Source organism: Cyprinus carpio, chromosome A12, assembly GCF_018340385.1.
Source record: "Cyprinus carpio isolate SPL01 chromosome A12, ASM1834038v1, whole genome shotgun sequence".
Lineage (NCBI taxonomy): Eukaryota > Metazoa > Chordata > Actinopteri > Cypriniformes > Cyprinidae > Cyprinus > Cyprinus carpio.
The window spans coordinates 10,120,613-10,137,541 of NC_056583.1; the positions used below are offsets into that span (position 1 = coordinate 10,120,613).

General features: G+C 36.6%; 2 protein-coding genes across 4 annotated transcripts; one reads left to right on the top strand and one right to left on the bottom strand.

Moving 5' to 3' along the window:
• Positions 1-739: 739 nt before the first annotated feature.
• Positions 740-7,770, top strand: LOC109101445 (outer mitochondrial transmembrane helix translocase-like). 3 transcript variants are annotated; one of them, XM_042767443.1, is made up of 10 exons: positions 740-860; positions 2,012-2,199; positions 2,572-2,670; positions 2,775-2,895; positions 2,986-3,186; positions 6,049-6,155; positions 6,264-6,353; positions 6,481-6,531; positions 6,609-6,733; positions 6,919-7,770. In XM_042767443.1, the coding sequence occupies exons 2-10, from the start codon at positions 2,026-2,028 to the stop codon at positions 7,037-7,039; spliced, it is 1,089 nt and encodes a 362-aa protein (XP_042623377.1). In that variant the 5' UTR covers positions 740-860; positions 2,012-2,025; the 3' UTR covers positions 7,040-7,770. The 3 variants fall into 3 exon arrangements, with proteins under 3 accessions (XP_042623377.1, XP_042623375.1, XP_042623376.1); XM_042767441.1 differs by lacking the exon at positions 740-860 and adding an exon at positions 1,240-1,394; XM_042767442.1 differs by lacking the exon at positions 740-860 and adding an exon at positions 1,562-1,876.
• Positions 7,771-8,582: 812 nt separating this feature from the next.
• LOC109101792 (bifunctional 3'-phosphoadenosine 5'-phosphosulfate synthase 2-like) lies at positions 8,583-15,689 on the bottom strand. Its single transcript, XM_042767445.1, has 12 exons — positions 15,511-15,689; positions 14,018-14,132; positions 13,524-13,759; positions 13,277-13,415; positions 13,020-13,138; positions 12,763-12,876; positions 12,213-12,324; positions 11,130-11,335; positions 10,894-11,029; positions 10,427-10,695; positions 10,031-10,260; positions 8,583-9,603 (listed from the first exon to the last, which is right to left on the bottom strand). The coding sequence occupies exons 1-12, from the start codon at positions 15,535-15,537 to the stop codon at positions 9,462-9,464; spliced, it is 1,845 nt and encodes a 614-aa protein (XP_042623379.1). The 5' UTR covers positions 15,538-15,689; the 3' UTR covers positions 8,583-9,461.
• Between the last annotated feature and the right edge of the window lie 1,240 nt (positions 15,690-16,929).

A 16,929-nucleotide genomic window follows, 5' to 3' on the forward strand; every position in this document is an offset into this window, starting at 1 on the left:
TGCTTGTGCATCTTTTTCTTCCACACTTTTTCCTTCCACTCAACTTTCCTGTTAACATGCTTGGATACAGCACTCTGTGAACAGCCAGCTTCTTTGGCAATGAATGTTTGTGGCTTACCCTCCTTGTGAAGGGTGTCAATGATTGTCTTCTGGACAACAGATCAGCAGTCTTCCCCATGATTATGTAGCCTAGTGAACCAAACTGAGAGACCATTTTGAAGGCTCAGGGAAACTTGGAAGGTGTTTTGATTTGATTAGCTAATTGGCATTTCACTATATTCTAATTTGTTGAGATAGTGAATTGGTGGGTTTTTGTTAAATGTGAGCCAAAATCATCACAATTAAAAGAACCAAAGACTTAAACTACTTCAGTCTGTGTGCATTAAATTTATTTATTTGAGTTGAATTACTGAAATGAACTTTTCCACGACATTCTAATTTATTGAGATGCACCTGTATATTGTGTTTTTGCTTTTTTTGTACATTGTCTATTTTGTATATTATTATTTTTTATTACTATCTGTGTCCTGTCTTGTTACTGTCATTCTGTTGCACTGTGGAGCTTCTGTCACTAAAACATCTGTCACTTATGTGTAAACATAGCTGGCTAGAATGCTCATTCTGATTCTGATGTTGATGGCGCCTCCGTGTGGGCACGTGATGATGACGCAGAAGGGTGCTTCAAGAAACAGTTGTTTGGTCCCCTACAACCTTCAACCCTTCGAAGCTCTCACTCCGGAGGGTAAACACTTTGAAGGGATTAGGGCATAGGGATGAGCCCTTCCGAATGGAACGCAGGGTGGATTATGTGAGGTTTGCCAGGAAGAGTCAGTGGAACATGTGGTCTTGAGATGCACCAGGTATGATGTTCAGAGAGAGTTGATGAGGAATAAGTTGAGAGAGATAAAGGTTCAGGACATGACATTAAAAGGGCTATTGAGCACACAACATAGGGCACAGACTGGAATTCTTACGTATGGATTTCTTAAGGGACACAGGGGTTTTTAATAGAGTATGAAGAGTTATAGAGTATTGAGGAAGGTTAAAATTGTTATTAGTATTATTAATATTATATAGTAGAGTAAGGATGAAGTGTGTGGATTTGTATGCTTTGGGGGAGAAGGACGGAAGGAGGGAAATGGGTGAATTAGTCTTTAGTTTTTATACAGTCTATGCTGTAAACCTATTATCTGAGCCACACTCCGGAGCAGATGGTGGCGGTAATGCACCAATTACGCTGGATGCCAACCGCCGTTAGACATTAAAAAGAAGAAGAAGACTGGAGGAATAAAATGTTTAGAACAATCTGATCGCTGGAAGTAAATTAAACGTTGGGTTATAAGGAAACTGATTTTCTTAAAACAATATTTCCGAGACCCAGTAAGACGGTTCAGGTATGTGATCTGTTTTTTTCCACAGGAAGGTCACAGGAAATCTCCAATAACTCTTTAGTGAAAAAATAATGAAAATGAAAATGAAAGGAAATTGCGCTAACTCATCCCCATAATAAGAGCGAATTGTCAAATTTGCGTACTCCACTTGTCGGAATCGGCGGTACTGTGTAATTATTAATCTTTAATCTAATAACGTCACGTGTTCTGTACAGAAGTTCGTAACGTTTCAGTACACACTAATTTTTTTATACAGTGGAGAGATAATTAGGCGCAAATTTTGTTATGGAGCTAACACGCAGTGATTATTGAATGCTTTCAGAACGGAGGCACTCACATAGGGCCTGTCTCAATATCCACACTTGATCACTTGTCTAATTAAATGACGTGTCTCCTGTGTTTGGACCAAGTGTTCGAGTGGACATGAAGAGCGTGTACAACTTTTGATTACCCGATTGGACACACTATATCAGAATTGTATTTATGCAAGTAACGTTTATACAGAGCTTTATTTACACATTCAAACCCATATTCAATACTCAAGTTAAAAGTCAAGTAAATGGCTCATTAGAACCCCCTAGATTTGTAATAATACTGATTTTATTGTTTTTATTTTGCAGGTGAATGTAAGAAGATGGTATTGAAAGAGATTCCAACAGACAACTTCACTCGCCCTTTGGGCCGGAACGAGGTCATAGGTTTACTCTTTCGCCTCACAATATTTGGTGCTGTCACATATTTTACAATAAAGTGGATGGTGGATGCTATTGATCCAACAAGAAAACAGAAAGTTGAGGCACAAAAACAGGTACGCAGTTTACAGGATGAGTTACTTGATAATTAGGTTTTGGAGGGTTGGGCGAGTTCTGTCAGTTATCAGTACACAATTTCTTGAAAGAGTAATATATAGATATTTCATGTCCTGCTCAGCTCTAAAATATTCCATTCTGTAGAAATTGTGATTGTAGAAAATTCTTAAATGTACCCATTTTTATGTTTACTACTTTATCCTTTATAGTCCTATCCCCTTTTCATATAGACTAAACATTCTAAGGTCATTATATTGAATTTTTTCCAGTATTTGCCACAAGTTAAGAAGTCTTACGAAGTTGAACTTTTGACAAAGCATAGCTTCACCAAAGGCTGGAGTTTAATGTGAAGTTTTGTTGCCGTCTCACAGGCAGAGAAACTCATGCGGCAGATTGGAGTGCAGAATGTGAAGCTTTCTGAATATGAAATGAGCATTGCAGCTCATCTTGTGGATCCACTGACTATGCAGGCGAGGAATTATATCACCATCTGATTTTATTTACCAGTCCTTAATTGACGAGTCTATTTTAAGTGATTATGCAAGTTACACTAATTATTTATGTGTGTCCACAGATTACATGGCATGACATTGCAGGTCTGGATGAAGTCATAACTGAACTGAAAGACACAGTTATACTTCCGATCCAGAAGAGACATCTGTTTGAAGGATCCAGGCTTCTTCAGCCACCCAAAGGTAGGTACTAGGATGGAAATATTTCCATAAAGTGTTTCTAAACTGAACTCCACACATTATTCTGAGGTGGTTTGCTTGTCATCTTCTCAGGTGTGTTGCTGTATGGGCCTCCAGGCTGTGGGAAAACTCTTATAGCCAAAGCTACTGCCAAAGAGGCTGGATTCCGCTTCATTAACCTGCAGCCTTCCACTCTCACTGACAAATGGTACGGGGAATCCCAGAAACTAGCTGCAGCTGTCTTTTCACTGGCCATCAAGCTACAGCCCTCTATTATCTTCATCGATGAGATCGGTAAATGCATATTTACATTTTTATGTGTCCCCCATACACCCCTTAATATTGATATACCAGTAGTTATTAATTTTACCCTTTGCCTTTAAATCTAAATTGGTTCATTTTGCTCCTTTACAGTCCCAAAATATGGCAATAAAATTCTGGATATTTGTCATTAGGGCTTTTCACACCTGAAATAGTTAACCCCGGGTCATTCTAGTTTCATACAACTCATAATTTACCTGGTGTTAACAATTAACCCTGGGTAGTCATAAGATGACATTTCAAACTATACATTCCTAAAACCCGGATTAATGTTCTTATTTGCATATTATTTGCTGTGTCAGTGTTATTGTTTAGATGAATGCAGCACACTAGGTATTTACATAATGGCTCTAGCACTGTGCATCCTTATATAATATATTGTCCACAGTACTATCAAGTTTTCCAGAATAGACTTTTTGGACTATAAGACAGGGTGTCCGGGGGTCCTTAAAAAGTCTTAAAATGTCTTAAATAACGTTTTCCAAATATAAGGCCTTAAAAAGTCTTAAATTCGGATTCGATGGGTCTTAAATATTTTTGGTCACATTACCGCTAATATATTAAATCTGATGGACCTAATGACTGTTTACAATCATCTGACAGACCGAAGATTTTTTCTTCCTCGCGGTAAGTTACTGCGTCTTCAGAGAATTGCATTAAGTTAACAGAATACAAGTTCCCGCTGAGGCTCACTCTGTTTGTCTCTTTGTGAGAGACTTCAGAACAAATGAGAGTAACCGCACACACAAACTCAGAAGAAACACACTGATGTAAAAATTCAAAATGTTTAGTTTATTCACAACATAATATAGTTAAGTAACACCATGACAAATGAGCTATTTTTCTCAATGTTCTCACGATGCAAAAAAAAAAAAAAAACAAGACTACAGAGTGCACGCATTACGTGGAGTCTAGTGCACGTGCGCATGCATTTCCAGTGCCTCGTTTCACTGCATGATTGTCTATTAAAATACATTCGGAATTATCACAAATTCAAGACACGGGCAGAAAATGTGTATATTTATACCACTTAATATAGTTAATCAATTTCACACGGAAGAATGCCTTTTTTTCCCTCCAAAAATTACCATATACAAATGTGATATTGACAGTTCAATAAACTAGAAGTTTTATTAAGAGACTTACGTTTTAGACACCATATCGCCTGTTTTTGCTGTACTTCGCCAACAAAAATAATTCCAAACAAAGCCACGAAGCTGTTTTGCGTCTTTGAGCAACTTGACGGTGTTTCGTTCCTAAATGAATCACCCGTTTAAATGATTCGGTTCAGTCGCAGTGACTCACTTATTAACATTGACATGCTGCCACCTGCTGGCGGTTTTAATTTCACATTTAAATTATCTTTTCATTTTTTAAATCATTTCAAATATCAGTATTCAACGTTTTGTTTAATATAACAGATTATTTATGCATTTGTAACTGCAGGTTAAATGCATACATGTTTTGCATTAAACAGTGTGTAAATACTTCTAAATGCCACTTCAAGTGCAGCTTACTGTATGTCTGGATTGCAAATATATATTTTGTTGATACTGATTTCATTTGCTTAATAACAGCCCAAATGTCTTATTATTCTAATTCACTGATTAAATGTAAGATTTTGACTCAAAAGATAATGCACACTTATAGAAAAATGACTTTATAAATGTAAAATACGCACATAAAAGGTAAAAATCTATTTAAACTTATTGGAAAAGATTCATTTTTAGCAGACCACCAAACAGAATATGAAGAATATCAAAAACTTTAGGAGTCCGCTGTCTACGAAAGTCCTTAAGATACCAGCGTGATAACACACTCAATCAGTTGAATGAATGATTCAGTGACTCACACATTAAGTGACTTACCGCCTGCACTTACTGGTAGTTTAGTTGAGAAGTATGTTGGAAAAAAATATGCATTTTTTCCCTCAACATTTCTTATTTGTATATTCATAAATGCATTTAAAATATTAATCTCATAACATTATTGCAGTTGTAATTATTTTTATTTGCAGTGTAAATTATTTAATCTGACTTGGAGCCCTATAGTGTATATTGAATTTATTGATAAATTGTAATAATTTGACATGAAAGATGATGCATACATCTAAAAAGGTTAAAAATAGGCCTTTGTAAAGGTAAATAAAAATATGCAGAATTAAGCATGTAAAAGCTGATAGAACACTGATGAAAATATTGTTTACTCCACCAAAAATCTCAGTGATGCAGTTATTTTGCAGGGATATTTTGTATGGAATATTGTCTGCTGACATGAAAAGTTCACTGTATATCGTAGTAATAAATATAATTTATTACAGAAATTATATTTTGATTTCTTTTTAATTTAAACATATTAAATATTACATTTATATGTAATACAATGTGTATTTCCATTACAGGTTTAGGTCTTAAATTTCAAATAAGGTGGTATTAAAAATGTCTTAAAAAGTCTTAAATTTAGCTTGTTCATGTCTGTAGAAACCCTGATAAGAGAAAGAAAGGTCTCTTCTTTAATCTAATGTGCTGTGTTTCTGTGACTGTCCAAAGCATGTGAAAATGAAGTACACCATTGGCTGTCGGTTGCTAAGGGTCTAGCTGTAGCATTCTAACACCACATTTTGATTCTTACCTCACAAATTTGGCACTGCAATGCAAGAGCAGGGTTTCATTACCCCAGGTAAAAAGCAGTGCTTATCCCACTTATAAATTACTAGTGTGAAACGTACCATTACCTGGGGTTAAAAGCAGGGTTTAGAACAACGATAACTCAGGGTTAAGTGCAATGTCAAAAGCCTTCTGTCAAAGTAATTTCTAATCAGCTTCATGTCTTAAGATTCCTTTTTGAGGAGTCGCTCAAGTTCAGATCATGAGGCCACCGCTATGATGAAGGCTCAGTTCATGAGCTTATGGGACGGACTGGATACTGACTACAACTGCCAGGTACAATCAGCATCTTTTTCCTTTTTTTAGTGATTACTGGTTTGATCAGTGATTCAAGATGCAAATTAGTCTCCTTTTTAATGTGTTGTGATTGATTTCTGCACAAAGGTCATAATAATGGGAGCCACCAATCGGCCACAAGATCTTGATTCTGCTATACTCCGAAGGATGCCCACAAGATTCCACGTCAATCAGCCTGTAAGTCCCTTAAAATTAACTCAAAATACGTTTATATGGTTTAAATAGATTTTTTTTTTTTTTTTTACTATTGAATCATTAAACTCTGTAGTGCTTTTGATAAATTATTAATTTGTCGTGTATTTAGAATGTCAAGCAGAGGAATGACATTTTGAAACTTATCCTGAAGAATGAGAATGTAAGTATTTTATTAATTGAACTGTATTGTTATTGAAAGTTGCAAGTGCAGAAAGGATCAGTTTTTCTTTTCTAAAGGTGGAGACTGCTGTGGACTTTGGTGAAATTGCAAAACAGACCGAAGGGTTCTCAGGAAGTGACCTCAGAGAGATGTGCCGAGATGCTGCTCTGCTTTGTGTGCGTGACTTCGTGCACCAAGAAAGGTAAACTCTTAACAAAGGGCTTCAGACTCTGCACAGAACGTATCAGGCTCTTTTTAAATCTTTATATTAAGTTTGGGGTTCTGTTGTCACATTTACATAACGTCTAGCATAAACAGTTTAAATTTGAATCATTGTGAAACTGATCTGAGGCGCTCTCTTGCTAATTCTCCTCCATCCCATGACAGTCCAGATGAAGACTTCATCCGTCCCATCAGGCATGAAGACTTGCAGAGGGCAATTGGGAAGATGAGGAAGTCCAAATCTGCAGGAATGCAAGAGGCGTTTATGCATGTACCACTGGACTGAAATGTGATGCTGCTGTTTTAAAAGAACAAGAAGCTAGATTTGGTCTGTTTTTTTCTTATTTGTGGCATATCGTCATGTTTTGCAAGAGGGGGAACTCAGGTTTTTTCTCTAATCATCAGTTTTTTTGCACTGTAATTTCCATACTGTATTTGCCACTCAATCAATGAGCCTTATTAAAAAAAATAATAATAATAATTTCATGGGTACAATCATTCTTAAGTAAATTGTCACTTCAATGGGACAGTTTATGAAAGAATGAACGATTTACATAAAATTCATTTTGCTTGTGTTTCAAGAATAAGGCCCATTGTGTTTGTCTTCATAGCTTTGGTTTGTGTGGTTTTGCTTGTTCTATAAAACCCTGTGAGAGGTTTGTGAAGATGGGAAACAGTGTAGTTACTATTTCCAGTTATGTATAAGGCACGTACTTCCCCTGCAATAATTATTTTTTACAATCCCAACAATATGTAACAATTTAGCTGATTTGTGAGCACAAAAAACTTTTTTAACATGATTTTAACTCCAAACAACTTGTTTCCCCAGCGAGTGAATGATTTGATTGAGGTGCATTTACAGATTTATAAGCCATTTATATTGATTAAAATGTCTAAGTGTTTTATTTAACCCAAAGTAGAGGTTATGTGATGACCTGCTGTAAAGATATTTATTTGTAAAACATTAAATATGCTTGCACAGAATATTTGGGGCCAGTGCCAAGCCGTAACTGTAAACCATGGCTTCATGGGGCTTATTGCTTTTATAAAACTTTTATTCCATATACGTAGTAAGGTTTCACAGAATAAAACAGCATATAAAGTGTAATGATATAAATAACAACAGTATTCTTCCACCAAACAATGTAGTTCCTCCGAAACAGTTGTGGTTCCAACAAATTGGTTGCCAAGCAACACAGAAGTAAACAAAGGCTATGTTTTTAGTGTAATTTACAACAGCTTTGAACGCAGCTCAACCAATCAGAATCAAGGACCAGAACTATCCGTTTTATAGGTCAGAATATACAGGTACATCTCAAAAAATTAGAATATCATGAAAAAGTTCTTTATTTTTTGTAATTTAATTTGAAAAAAAGCTAACTTTCTTATATTGTAGATTCATTGCACACAAACTGAAATATTTCAAGAGTTTTTTGTTTTAATTCTGATGGTTACGACTTACAGTTTAGGAAAATTAAAAATTCAGTATTTCAAAAAATGTTAATATTTTCTCAAAGATCATTCAAAAAAAGATTTACAAAAGAGAAATGTTCAAGATCTCCAAAGCAGGTTTAATTATGCACTCAATACTTGGTTGGGGCTCCTTTTGCACAAATTACTGCTTCAGTGCGGCATGGCATGCAGGTAATCAGCCTGTGGCACTGCTGAGGCGTTATTGAAGCCCAGGTTGCTTTGATAGCGGCCTTCAGCTCCTCTGTATTGGGCATGGGGGCCCATCAGGACTGCCTATGCATAGGGCCCGGGATCTTGTGCAATGTCCCTGCATAAACCTGTACAGTTTACACAGTAGAAAAATTGGATGGCAATGGTTTTGTCTTAATGAAGTTTATTGGAATGACTGCCCGATGCACATTACATCAAATATAGTAAGAAATGACTGTAAATCTCACAAGTTTGTACAAAAAGTAGGAAAGAAGTAAATGCATTTCCTGTAAGATAATAAATATGTTTAGGTTGGTCCGTTAAGAAAATGGAAAGACAATAAATATACTCTTGTTCCTTCACATTGGATTCCTCAAGAGTTTCATGTTAATTCAGCCCAAATCTTCCACATTCATACATCGCGCTTTACAGTAACTCGTTCATTTAGGAATGTAAAAATAATGCACATTTAGATTAAGGCACATGGAAGTACACTGCAAGACAATATTGTGTTAATGTCAAATACATCCGACTGTGGTTATACTCTGCTCCCAGTACTGAACATTTTTTAATTCTTATAAGAATTAATCTGGCTCTTCAATGAGTACACTTCAATGATGTTCTAAACTGGTGGAAATACTGCCAAGACAAACACTTATCCAAATAAAGCTCCAGCTGAGGTAGGTGAAATATTGGTCCTATTACGGTCAAGCATATTTCAAACTGCTTGATCAGACTATAAGTCTGTAACACACCTGATACAGCAGTAGCTGTGTAGTTTGATCCATCTACAGGGTGATTTCAGGGGAACAAAATATACTGTATTTTAAAGTAATTTGCAGGGCATAAATATAGATAACATTTATCTAAGAATGTGTTGTAAAAATGAGTCTAATAAAGATTTATTATAGTTTCTCAGAAATGTTACTATAATGTAGGACTAGAATACATGATGCATCTTTCTATAAATCTATTTCTATCAATTCTAATGAAATAGATTAAATAGAGCTTTACTGTAAGTCTGCATATAGTCCAGTGCCTTGTGTTCACTGGTCCTTCTGCAGAGAACTGTAATACTCAACTAGGACTTTCCATGCTTTGGGGGCCATGAAACCATCGGGGGGGTTCTCCCCGCTGCGGGCAAGGCTCCGCATTTTGGTTCCCGAGATGAACTCAAATTCCCCATGTCTGAAAAACAGAAATGCATCTGACTTGAGCTTCAGTTTCAGTAACAGTTCCTGGTCAAGCAGCTGTGAGCTGTGATCAATTCTTGTCAAGATGAGCAAAATATTGCATATAAAATATGCAATAAAAGTGTAGTGATCTGCATGAAAATTAATGCATAAATGAGTTTCAAAATAAATAAAACAGCAGGCAGATAGTAACATTATTAGGTGTTATAAAGCTAATAATTTAATTAAATGTTAATAATATATAAAAATATTGAAAATGATGGCTTTCATTATCATTACATTTAAAAGTTACCATAAGAGTTTAAAGATTTTTTAATCTTGATCTTGATTCTACATTACTACATTTTCATGTTAGGGGTTAAACAGGTATAATATAAATATTTCAGTGCAGTCTTGAGAGCTGAAATGAAATATTTACACACCTTTCCGTGTTATAGAAGTCCATGGCCTTCTTAACTTTGTTGTATGCAGCAACTCTGAAGGGAATAATCTCTAGAGAGGTGAGGCCTGGCGCCATGGTCAGCACTTTTCCACCGTGTGTGGGCTCATACAGGTCCCTCTTTGTCTCCGGATGGGGCATACCTGCTGGATCTCGTCCTACAATGTAAAAGTTGGCCCCCGCGATCATCCTGGCCCGACAATGCCACTGTACCTATAAGGGAATCATTTTTTGTCCAATTAAGAATTCTTTTGACTTAATTATTTGTACAAAAAAAGCCTAAAAGGGCTGCAGAAACTAAGTTCTTTCTGTTTTCTGTTAATTAAACTGCCTCTTTTTTCTTTCTTTCTCAGAGTAACATTTTCAACAAAAGTCTGACCTCTGTAGGCCCAGCATACATCATGGGTGAGGGGAAAATGGCCACAATGGTGTTCTCTGGATCCAGCACTCCTTCCTCCAACACAGCAGCATGCTGTTTCATGCGCCAGTCCAGCGGGACATCATCCTCTTTGGTCCAGCCACCCAGAGGGTGCAGCAGCAGCACAGGCTTTTTGTATCCTCGCTCCAGCAGACGCCGCTTAGTGTCCTGCATCAGGAGCGCGTGGCCGTTGTGCACAGGATTACGCAACTGGAATGCAAAAATGGCATCTGCAAGGGAAATACAATTGCGGAGGGTTTTGTCACACTAGCAGGTACATATGGGAATGAACTTGTATAAAAAAATGTGTAGGTGTAGGGGTGGTGTTAATTTTTGCTACAGCATCATTATATTGTGTTCCATCATAATAAGAGTATTCGTTGTCATTTTTTTATATGAAATTACTATATTACATGTTTCACTTTTACCTGCTCTCATTTCTTTAAATTTCTGTCTTAGCTCCCGTGGAGTGAGACGGTATTGGTCAAGACCGTCATTCCACCTAATTCTCTCAAACACCTCCAGATCTCCACCGGCCAGCCAATCACCACTCTCCATTACCATCTGTACGAAGCATATAAGGTGGCATTTCATGGCTGATTGTATTAGCAAGTATAACTTACAGCTGTTACAAAAGCAATGACACAGTCACGTGTCTTCTCACCTTGATGTATGGATGTTGGGGGCATGTTGTCCCCCACTGCCTGGCACATCTCTCTTCTTTACGATGCTCATAAAACTCAGGGTTGCGCATGATTGCCACCTTTAGACCTTTGAACTCCAGGGCAAAAGCAGCACAACCGTCCAGCCTCTTTTTGTCATCCTTGGATACAGGCAGCACAATGGGAACAGACATGTTGATGACCCCCCCTAAACATAAAATATTATTGATTATTAATTACTGTTTTTATTATCACTATTATTATTATTGGATGTTATGTTTGATATTATTACATTAACTCAACCTGCGAACTAAAAACATTACTGATTATAATATAACTATAATATATTATAATATAATATAATTCATATTTAATAATATATACACTACCAGTCAAAAGTTTAGAATTGGTAATTTTTTTATGTTTTTGAAAGCAGTTTCTTATTCTTACCAAGGCTGCATTTATTTGATCAATTAAAACAGTAATATTGTAAAATATTAGTACAATTTAAAATTACTATTTAGATATATTATAAAATATTTATAATATAGTTATACATAAATTATTAATGCTGGAAAAGCTGATAAATCTGGAGGGTAAATCTGAATTTTCTGCATCATTACTCCAGTCTTCAGTGTCACATGATCCTTCAGAAATCATTCTTATATGCTGATTTGATGTTCACTAAACATTTCTTATTATTATCAACATTGAAAACAGTTGTGCTGCTTAATATTTTTAAGATCAGGATTCTTTGATGAATGGAACAGCTTTTATTTGGAATAATAATATTTTGTATAACTATAAATGTCTTTAATGTCATTTTTGATCACTTTGATGAATCCTTATTGAATAAATGTATTAACTGTTATTTCTAAAGCTCAGAGTATACATTATTTACACAAAAATAGAAAATTTTAACAAATGTAATATTTGAGAGTATAAACCTCATTATTTTTCTTAACTTTGTAAACTCTGAAATTACATGGAGAAACTATATATTAAAAGAATGCCCTGCAAAAAACTATAGATTTTTTAGGGTGATGTCTCTGTCAGTGGGCCTAGCAGTTCAAAAATGTTTTTACCATCAAGCAAAGTTCCAAAGTGCAAGACTTGCAGGAATTCCCTCTCCCTCATGAATCCCCTCAGTGGAGTCGCCCAGCCCTCCGCTAGAACCTGTACCCACTGCAGATCCAGCTACAGGACCAGAGAGAAACACACAAAAAGAACTTCAGTTTTATTCCATGACAAGAGCGATAGTTTGCCACACAATAACAACAGGAGCGCACGGCCACTGTGCACAAGATAACGCAAATGGAATGCAAAAATGGCATCTGCAGGGAAAATAGTTTTGTCACACTAGCAGGGACTTATGGGAATGAACTTGTGTAGGTTTAGGGGTTGTGTTAAATTTGCTACAGCATCATTATAGTGTGTTCCATCATAATAAGTTTGCCATAGAATAACAGCATTTTTTTTAAAGTAGTTCTTTTAGTTAAATTATGCAATATATATATCCATTTCCAAACACCAGGTTACAGTGAAAAGCTTTCAGTTAACTGAACTGTGATGAAAAGCCTGTGGTGTAACATCCACACGGCAGGGTATGTGGGAGTTTGTGAAGGGTTGCATTACCTCTGTGATGGTTAATGTGGGGAGTATATTGGCATCACTCAGCACCAGGTCCAGCTTGTTTTCAGGAACAAAGAGCTCATTCACTTCTTCTGTCACACCAGTGGGCACAATATCCTGTGATAATGAATCATCTGGTCAGGGATTTTTTAACATCTCTCAACTGAAAATTGACAGTCTGTGTGCTGCTGGCACAAAGAAAGGGACAACTGGCCAAACACAAGGATCCATTTGATGACAGAAATGAAAGAATGACCCACCTGTTCCTTCAAGAGATCCACTAGCTGCTGAATGCATTCGTTGACAGTGAGCTCTCCAGTCTTTAACACAAGCTCAGGGGCTTCAGGCTTCTCATAGTCTGAGTCTATTCCCGTAAAAGCTACATAGTAAAAAAAAAATAAAAAAGTATTGCATTCATGTAAATGACATTATTGGCAAATTACATTATTCTCTGCATTCATACATGATAGGACATCTATAAGCAATGCATTTATAGTTTTATTTTCCCAAAACATACCTTTAATCTCTCCAGCACGGGCCTTTTTATAAAGTCCTTTGACATCTCTGCTCTCACACACCTCCAGTGGGGCATTTACAAACACCTCGAAGAATGGCAGACCCGCACTCTCATGGATCTTCCTGGCGTCATTTCGATCCTGTTGTGAATGCATGTAAAATCATCCTCTTAATCCATCCTGATTAAGAAATTGTTGGAAAATATCATGTAATATAGGAACCTCTGATGTCATTCAATATCACGCCACCTTTGTAAATGGAGAAATGAAGCTAGTGATGCAAACCAGTCCGGCATCAGCGAACAGTTTGGCCACCTCAGCAATACGTCTAATGTTCTCTTCTCTGTCTGTAGCCGTGAAGCCCAAGTTCTTATTTAGGCCATGCCGAATATTGTCACCATCGAGCGAGTAGCAAGGAATGGCATGAGAAACTAGATATTCCTCTAAAGCAAATCCAATTGTAGTCTTTCCAGCACCAGACAGCCCTGTAGAAAAAAGAAACACTAGCATTAAACTACTCTAAATTCACTTTTATTGTATGGGAAAAGAGTGTGATGTTTTATGTGAATGGTGACCCTGTATAGAGACTGTAATTCTGCCTAACATCATCTCCTCCTCTGTTTCACAGAAGAAAGGAAGTCATTCAGGTCTGAACATGAGGGTGAATAACTGATGACCAAATTTTCATTTAGGAGTGAACTTTCCTTAAAGTTTCCTGAAAATTTTACAGGAGAAATTCCCACCTGTCAGCCAGACAGTACATCCACGAAATCCCCCTCTGGTCCCAACCACCTGGCCACGCTTGCTTCTGCTCACATGGTGAGCCTGGTACACAACATTGGTGGCTCTCTGCAGATCCTACGTACAAAACAAAAAGTAGATATACATGATAGAAAACTAAGCATGAGAACAATTTGCAAGTTGTGCAGTCAGTGCCTAAAGCATCTGATACTGACATTGTGTTTCTATATGGACAATGGGTCAGATTCACAAAAGTGTTTGAAGGGATACTTCACCCAAATATGCTAATTCTGTCATCATTTACTCACCCCCATGTCATTACAAATCCAAAAGAATATCATTTTTGACCATACAATGAACGTCAACAATCACCCAAACTTGTTTGGTTTGAAAATATGTTTTTATGTTCCACAGAAGTAAGAAAGTCATACAGGTTTGAAACAACATGAGGTTAAGTAAATGAAGACAGAATGTTAATTTTTAGGTGAACTGTGCCTTTAATTTCAACTTAAAGCATACCAGAACAACATCTGACTGAAAAGTAAGACAGACATATTTCGTAAGAGCACAAATACACATCTTTTTCTTCTGAACAAATTAATTCACACAGTTCTGTTCTTGTGGATTATATTCTAGTGTATCTGACTCGGTCATCAGGACTGAGTAGGGAGCAGCTCCTGAAAGAAACAAACAACGCCATTCATGCAAGCCCATGGAAAGTTGGCCAGCTGGAGCAGAGCCACTTCTCTCTCTCACTTACTCTCTCTCTCTCTCTCTCTGCATCAAGGCTCTTTTGATACACAAGAAATCCCAGCTTGATGCAAGTAACCCTGGGGTTTGTTAATTCCCACTGGTACACAGTGTCTCTTCGACTGAGGATATGAAAAACTGGCTCCATAAGGAACTGAGTTACAAATAACACTAATCTTACATGGGATTTGAGTAGTTTTATATGATTATATTGCGGATTACAAGAAAACTTTTTATGAAGCATGGTGACATGCATGTTATGGTTCTGACGTAAAAAAAAAAAAAAAAAAAAAAAAAAAAAAAAACTTGAGTCAACTTAAGTCATATGACAAATGTAGACAAGGTGATGAAAATGATAAACCTGAAACATAACATCCTGCCACATCATCAGAGATTTACATTTTCAATACGCGTTCTGCCAAAAACAAACACTTGTGTTATTTTAAGGGGCTGCCACTCCATATTTATCCAGTAGTTCCGTAACTTAACCTACACTGATGATTGACTCGAGCAACTCTTACTTTGTGTGAATGTAGCGCCTTTTAAAATAAACGTTTTAGGTCCACACTTCCACCCTTTTTTATTACTGCATGATCTAAAAACAGTTAAAGGCATAGTACTAATACAAAAGATTCTTCTATGTTTTATAGTCAGTACATTTCGTAGTTCCTATCGATGCCACTTTTAAAAGTTCAGCGAGAAAGAAACAAAAGCAAGGAAAAAAGCCGGACATCTGCAAACGTACCGTTCTTTGCTTTTTCATTCCAGACATGATGTCACAAAGCGAACACGCTGTGCCGAGGCTTTCTAAAGACAAGATCCCTTCCGAGACTAACACTGAGTAAAAGTAAAGTTAAGTTAGTGGAAGTCAGGATTGGACACGTAGCACTTAGCGCTCTTCCTGAAATCCTCCCACCTTCAGATCAGCGTGCGCTGCTCACGTCACAATCACGACCGCACACTCAGATCCTACTCAGCATGTCTCTCACAGTCACAGCACACAGCAGAGTAATACACAACTGAAGCATTGGGATACATATATGAAGAAAAAACATTAGTGAATTATCATAGCTATTATCTCTTTTGTTATCTTTTTGATTCAGTAAAAGGAGTTCAGTGCTAGACTGGGGTTAAAATTCGGCCCTGGACAAATCTAGCCCCTCCGGTCCACGAGTTCCCCTATGAAGGTTTTGCTGGTTTATAGGGACTTAAATCGGAGTAATTAAATTTATAAATAAAACAAGACAGAAAAAATAATGATAGGCCTATATATTACTGAATTTACGGCAAATACAATAAACTTAATAATGCATTAAATGCATTTGACAGTAAAGCATTGATTTTGAGCTAGAACGCAGAAAAGTTAGTGCTATTAAATTCTGTCACCATTTCTTCACTCTTATGTCGTTCCAAACCTCTATTACTTACTTTCTTCAGAGGAACACAAAGAAAATAAATAAAAAAATAACAAAAAACCAATTAAAAATTATATTTTTTTACCTTATTTTCTTCCCAAATGATCAAAAAAAAAAAATGGTAATTAAATTTTTTTTTTCAAATGATCTTTCTTTATGTTCCGCAGGCGACGCTAGGGCGGGGCTTGACGGGGCTGTATAAACAAGCCTGGTATGTCTGGTATGTGTGCACAAATCTAATTAAATTATTCATAGTAATTAAACTAAACAATTAAAATAAAATAAAATTCAAAACTATAAAATGCTACGTAATCCTGAAGACCTTGCTTAGCTTGTTAAGGTTAGAGTTGAGTTGGATTTGAGTAGAGTTAAACTCTTCAGGAAAGTGGGCCGGAGTTGCCCACCCCTGACCAAAAGCTTTTGCCTGAGGAATACTCAAACACAGCACTGCCCTTGATAGGCTGATACTAAACAGTCTCGCTTTAAAATGAACCTAATGCATTTATGTAGACTCACCAGTAGATGGAGTGAGAGACATGTCAATGTGGTCGTGATACAACAGATCAAAGTAACAGAAGGCCCTTTCTTTCTTTGTCTTCATCAACAACTGATATGTTAAGTAATTTCTTTAAAGGGATGAAACATAATATATAGAAAAAGTTATCTTTAATGTATGTGGTCACTGCTCATTTTTTCATGGAAACATAATGAACTTCAACTCACTGTACTTTAAATAAAGCTTTGAAAAC

Coding starts and splice junctions, on each gene's coding strand:
- LOC109101792 (XM_042767445.1), bottom strand. CDS start 15,537: ATGTCTGGAATGAAAAAGCAAAGAACG. Junction 13,760..14,017: donor ATGTACTGTCTGGCTGACAG/GTGGGAATTTCT, acceptor TTTTTTCTACAG/GGCTGTCTGGTGCTGGAAAG. Junction 13,416..13,523: donor TCATTTCTCCATTTACAAAG/GTGGCGTGATAT, acceptor CATTCACAACAG/GATCGAAATGACGCCAGGAA.
- LOC109101445 (XM_042767443.1), top strand. CDS start 2,026: ATGGTATTGAAAGAGATTCCAACAGACAACTTCACTCGCCCTTTGGGC. Junction 2,671..2,774: donor TGGATCCACTGACTATGCAG/GCGAGGAATTAT, acceptor GTGTGTCCACAG/ATTACATGGCATGACATTGC. Junction 6,156..6,263: donor ATACTGACTACAACTGCCAG/GTACAATCAGCA, acceptor TTCTGCACAAAG/GTCATAATAATGGGAGCCAC.